Source organism: Micropterus salmoides, unplaced genomic scaffold, assembly GCF_014851395.1.
Source record: "Micropterus salmoides isolate LMB-PRFRI ecotype aquatic unplaced genomic scaffold, ASM1485139v1 Ms_hic_scaffold_441, whole genome shotgun sequence".
Classification (NCBI taxonomy): domain Eukaryota; kingdom Metazoa; phylum Chordata; class Actinopteri; order Centrarchiformes; family Centrarchidae; genus Micropterus; species Micropterus salmoides.
The window spans coordinates 23396-29395 of record NW_024043829.1 but is presented as its reverse complement, the minus strand read 5'-3'; the positions used below and the strand labels follow the sequence as shown (position 1 = coordinate 29395).

The window sequence follows — 6000 nt, the reverse complement described above, 5'->3', positions numbered from 1 at the left end:
TAGCCTCATATCAGTTTGTGTGTTTAAAAACAGCAATACAATTTATTGTTATTATTATTGTCATAAGTAATTAAATAATTGCTTTTAGGGCAATATTGTATCACTTTTGTTACTCTTAAAAGAGCTACACAAAAATAAACTGTATCTAAGGTTAAAGCTGAAATATATTTGAAATATGATTTTGCACTGGGTACATGCTGTTTTTATTACCATGGCATTATCTTTGATAGTGTTATAGCGCTCCTGCAGATCTTGGAGCTCCAGTTGAGTGACAAAGTTCTCAGCGATACTGGCACTCTTTGCAGTGATGGTGTCCAGCACGGTGTTGTGGCTGAGCACTTCCTCATATAGCAACTGAAACAACAGAGGATGAGTTACACAATCAATCAACTGTGCATTTTTCAAGTTAATCTGTTGTAGTTAATTGGCTCATGTGACTTTAAACCCTACACTGCTCATTTTCATTTAACTAAATCATTTAAATGCCTTAATAGCATACAGATGATTGCAGTACCTTGGCTTTGCTCAAATTAGCAGTTTTGTCTCTCATCTCAGGGCAGTGTTTATCAGTGGGGTCAAGACTGTCCTCCACACGCTCCACCCATGCCACAAACTGGCGTACATCCTCCTGGTAACTGGTCCACTGAGACAGGGAACCCTCCAGCTGACTGTCAATTTTAAAGTACAACAAAGTCAGACAATAGTGCAGTGGCTGTACTAATACAAGTTCAGGCAAGAAAAATAACAGCAGCAGTTAGACTCTGGTGTACACTGTCCACATTTTATGGTTAACAGTTTGAGAAAAACGTGTTTTTCATGAAGCTATGAAAAGCCTGTTTGAAACACATTCTTAGGTGTTGTTTGTGGTTGAGAACTAACCTTTTGCATTGGATTGAGGCTGAGAGCAGGGCATCCCATGAATCTTTTAGGTCTTGTATTTGTTTTTGGACTATAGGCACTCCCTCAGCTGAGGTGTTTCTCTGAACTGACTCTCCTCTTGTGATCAGCATCTTCAGCTGGATCTCTTTCTCCTGACGAGCAGTCAGCAAGGCCTGGTGCAAAGGTCACACATGTGCATTTATCACACTCCTATAATGGGTATTCAAAGTGGTAATTCTAATTCTGAAAACTATCAGTGACTTTATACCTCCAGCTTGATCATCCTGCTATCAAGAACATTTTTGTCAGCAGTGGGGGCACAGTAAGTCTGCAGCATGTGGCTGGTGTCAGCCACCCAGTTCTGCAGCTCCTTCAACCCTTGGGAGAAAAGCTGGTGCTCAGTGACTATTCGGTCAAGCCGAGATGTCTTCTCCTGCAGATCCATAGAAAAGGACACAACCAGAACATTACCACTATAGGTTTTAGATACTTAATCCACAGTAGGATCAACTTATAAATGCACATGCAGATTATTTGATGACTAATAAAGATTTAGTACAAATTACAAATTTTGAAAACATTTGCGTATATATATCCTCTATGTAAGACTTACTGTAACAAAAGAAAGAAATGAGTGTTTAATCATGGTGAGTTAGTACCTTCACTGTTCATCATCTGTAAAAAAAATGTTAAGTCAGAGCTCAATCCAGTCTAGTGCCTCTGTCTCCTTTCCAGCTCTACCCCCAGAAAAGCCCCAGTGCACAGGCAGATTGGTAGTCATTACTGTACCTTGGTCAGGTTGGTTAAAGCTAGGTACTGAGCAGAGAGTTGCGAGACACGGTGCACAAAACCCTTGCCGGCCGCATGTTCATCCAACAGCAGCTGGGCCTTCTCTTTCAGCCTGTTCAGCTGAATCTCGTGAGAGGCTAACTCCTCAAGCACAGACTGGAAGAGCACAAGCAGGTTATCAAAGAGGCATGCAAGCTGACACACAGATATAAGAATTCAGACACAGACTGAAGGGTTAGAGATGGCAACATGGCAAAAAGAAAATAGATTGAGATATTTGGCCAGTGTTACTGTTGGTAAAGCTCTTGGTGGTCATGACGTGCAGTCAAGGCATCTGGAAATAGCTGGTAGACAGTTTTAAGCAGATTGTAAAAGCACTTATTTTAAAAAAAAAAAGCTGGTATTAATCTACATAAGAGATATTGTTAAGAATATATGTGAAAGTAGTAGTAAAGAGGAGTAAAAACATGGCAGAAGTTCAAAAAGTAACTGGCAGTTAGCATAAGCTGTTGGCAGTGCTTTCTCAAAGAATAATAGCTATGCCAAAAGACTGTAACATAGCTAGAATGGTAAGTTTCTGCAGATGACAGAAATAGTCAGGTTGGCACTCAAGCACTGAGTGGTGGTTGCACATGAACATGAGTGGTGTTCCATTCTCAGTGTACATACAGTACCTGTAGCTTGTGAAGCTCTAGCTTCTTGGCTGTGAGATCATGAAGCCTTGTGCTGCTCTCCTGCACAGCCAGCTCTGTGGCATTCAGGCACTCCTGAAGAGGCTCGGCACTTGCCTCGAAATCTTTCATCTGGGACAAAACATTCTGCAACGCACAAGACGATATAAAGAGACTGCTGAGATATTTTGTTGACTTAAAATGTATTACACTTTTTTTCATAATGGCCTGATTGGTGAAAAGGGATATTTGGGCGCTTACTTGTAGACTTGTCTCTCTGTTGTGAAGGTTAGACATCATATTTTTCCAGTCCTCTCTGGCAGTGTTCATTTTAGCCCGAACTGCATCAACTTTGTCTTTCGCTGCGATACTAGAGACAAGCTCACCATTCACAACCACAGCATTCAGCTTAGACTGACCTTGCTCTCTGTCATTTAGAAACTCCTGACAAGAGAAGAAGAGAAAGATGATGTACTTAAGCATGTAGTGAAACTATTAATTTTATAATGTAGTCAAATTTTAACCCTTTATTGCAACAATATCCATTTTAGTTTGGCAGTGTGGATCTGTTCATGTTGATGTTCTGGAACAAATCTAAGCAAGTTTGACATAGTATCTGAACTAGCAAACATCCCTGACAGATCACAAGATATATAACATTTATTTAATATGAATTGATGCAGAGCTCAAAGTTGTTGTATTTAGACTAATTGAGCGCCAAAGGTTTATATGGACCGCCTATTGTGTGGCAGACATACAGTACTTGACTGGTGGGTATATGGTATATGTGACTATTGACTTCCGTGCCTGCCCGAATTACCGCAAGGCTCCATTTAGCTGTCATTCAGTTACAGTTTTATTTTGTGATGAGAACACATCGACAAGTTATTGCAAATTAAAATCACACTGTGTTGATAACCCCAGGGGTATTCAAACCTGTAATTCTGACAGGATAAGTGCCTTAATGTTCCATGGCTTTGACTTGGAACACTGTACCTGAATCTTCTGCAAGCTAGATGAGGCCTCATTGACATTTTGAGGTACGTCAAAGCACTTGGCTGTGTTGATCTTGGCATTGACCAACCACTGCTGGAATTCTCTGAAGGCTGAGCGGAACCCTTGTTCCAGTAGCTTCTCTTTGCTTTGGCACTCCTTGGACGCTTGGAGACTCAGACTAGAAACAAGTCAGGAAGAAAAAAACATTTTTCTACATTCAACATGTATCATTGTTATTCAATTTAGAGATCTGGATATTTTTCTTTTAATATAAGTTCTTTTCTCTCAGGCTTGTTGATTTGACTATTGGTTGTCAAGGCATTTATGCTCAGTTTTACCAGAAAAATAGAAATAACTTTACTTTACATCACAATCCAAAGCAAAAATTCTGTAATAAATTTTACCCATGTTTAGCTAGAATTAAAAATAGTCTTCTTGTTGACATTGTGTCGGAAAGGTGTCGATTCAATTATATAATAGGTCCAGGCGCTGTCTCTCCCTCTTCGTCTTTTTGCAGCTCTCACGCATTAGTTCTTGTTGACTGAGTAGTTGCGGTGGCTGCTATGTTGGTGTTCAAGTTTGCTGTCTGCTTAAGTGTAAAATGTTCTCACATTGTAGGTAAATTGCTTAACTATTAGATATGTTATCCTTGCCATTTAAATCAATTTAAAAACATAAATATTGTGTACCATTTAGTATGATGTCATCATGTAGACATCTGTCAGCACCCTCAAATGAGACTCACTAAAATGATGAAATTCAGGCCTGCATATATTGCAGTACAATATAATGCAGTCCAGCACAACAACACCACAAAATACAGCCCCAAACACAGAAAGAAAAACTGAACATTTAACTGAGGTAGTATTTACTGTGGGGCTACTATACTGCATTTTCCTACATTGAAGAAATGTTACTATTCTTCTGGTCACTCCTGGTGTATGGTTCTACAACAGATCCTGTGTAATACTATGGAAAAATTACACAAAGTTGCATGTAAACATAGCTACAGTTTTCCTTAAAGAATAATATTTACACCGTTCTCACCTGTTGTATTCTTTAATGAGAGCAGACACTCTCTCAGATTGTGTGCCCATGTCTCTGGAGAATCGGCACAGATCATTGAGTTGAGTCTTCAGACTATCGGACATGGACTCAGCTTTGACAAGTTCCTCCAAAGTGTCCTGGGTGGAAAACAAATAACCAACAACTGATGAACAGCCACAAATATGCATTAGTTATCCATTGCTTGTTTCCAATTAATGGTGGCTTATTATTGGAACTTAATAAAGCAAAGACCTACCTTTGCTATCTGCCAGCCTTTAACAGCCTCCTCTCCATCATTTTTTCCTTCTGCTTGAGCCAACCGCAGACGGCAGTCATGTAGCTGGCGGCTGAAGTCCCGCAGGTCCTGTTCCAGCTGTGTTGACCGGCTGGTGAACTCCTGTTCAGAGCTGGCTATCTGGGAGAGGGCAGTCTCCAGACTAGCCCGTGTCTGCAGTGCTCCACGTTCCCACTGTTCCCAGGATGACAACAGTGCTGCTTCCTCTCGTTCCATAGCCTCATAGCCCCCCGAACCAGTGTGATCTCTTGCCACTGCCCCACATCTTTGAACCCGGTTCAGCCTCTCTCTGCCTCGTTGCTTAGAGTCAAGCAACTCCTGGAAAGTGCAAAAGAAATCAAAACAGTCACTTCTAGCCATGAGTAAGGTAACTCCCAACAATACCTGTGAAGCACAACAGTGACAAAGCTTGTGCTACCCTGGACTTGAAAGCCACTTGAAATTCATTCCTTAAGAAAAGGTCTAAAGCAACATCTTTTCAGCGTTTTATTTATTTTTTAGATCTAGCCCCTTAAAACAGCAAAGATCATTCTGCAAAGGAAAAGCCAGACAACAGTTTGCGAGAGACCATTTTTTCCCCAACAAATGTCTTGCAAAAGCCATACTTGTGGACAGCCTTAGGTGTTTTCTCTGACTCTCCAAATACCTTCCTCATCTGGGCTTTTGCATATGAATACATCATCTGCAGCTTTTTTGGCATGTCTGTACTATACATACAGGTGTCCTTGTGTCAATAAGGCCTGACAAAGTCTTAAGGAGTCTTCACAGTCTTCATGTTCAGGATGTTCAACATGTTCAGGTTCTTTGGGGTCAATCATAGTAAAGGGAATCATTATAAATAAATAATGGTCATGAGACCTCAACTGTGACCAAACCAATTAAACTGTTTCCACAAGTGGCAGTTTTCTTTACATGGCCAGGAGTTCAACGATCCTGGAAGACCCCTCGAGGTCACACTGTTATTCCAATGAGAGGAGCCAACTTTAAACACCTAGTAAAGATGCCTATTTGTTGATGTATTCAGGCAACAACCGAGAGGGACAAGATCGTGGAGTAAATATGAAATGCTTTGGAGGACATACATCTCTTGCCTGGATCCGACCAGAAGCCACATACAGATTTTCTTCCTAAGTATAACATTTTAAGATCCTCACCTGCACCTTGGAGAGCTTTCTTTTAATGGAGACTGAGTCTCCTGACAGATCTGACCACCGCTGAAGCTCCTCTTTTGCTGAAATCAGCCAATCATTGAAGTCTCTCAGGGCATCAAGATACTGCTCATGCTCAGACACAATGTTTTGCATGGACTGCACTTTACCCTTT

The 6000-nt window shown here is 40.8% G+C and overlaps 1 protein-coding gene across 1 annotated transcript in view; it reads right to left on the bottom strand.

The window, feature by feature from the left end:
* Positions 1 to 210: 210 nt before the first annotated feature.
* Positions 211 to 6000, bottom strand: part of LOC119887868 (nesprin-1-like) — a gene marked incomplete at its 3' end in the record, with an annotated part of 28194 nt that continues 22404 nt past the window's right edge. Inside the window, 11 exon segments of the mRNA XM_038698433.1 lie at positions 211 to 354; positions 515 to 668; positions 880 to 1052; positions 1148 to 1312; positions 1669 to 1824; positions 2343 to 2486; positions 2601 to 2783; positions 3336 to 3513; positions 4383 to 4519; positions 4639 to 4995; positions 5832 to 5996. Coding sequence (XP_038554361.1) covers positions 211 to 354; positions 515 to 668; positions 880 to 1052; positions 1148 to 1312; positions 1669 to 1824; positions 2343 to 2486; positions 2601 to 2783; positions 3336 to 3513; positions 4383 to 4519; positions 4639 to 4995; positions 5832 to 5996 — 1956 coding nt within the window.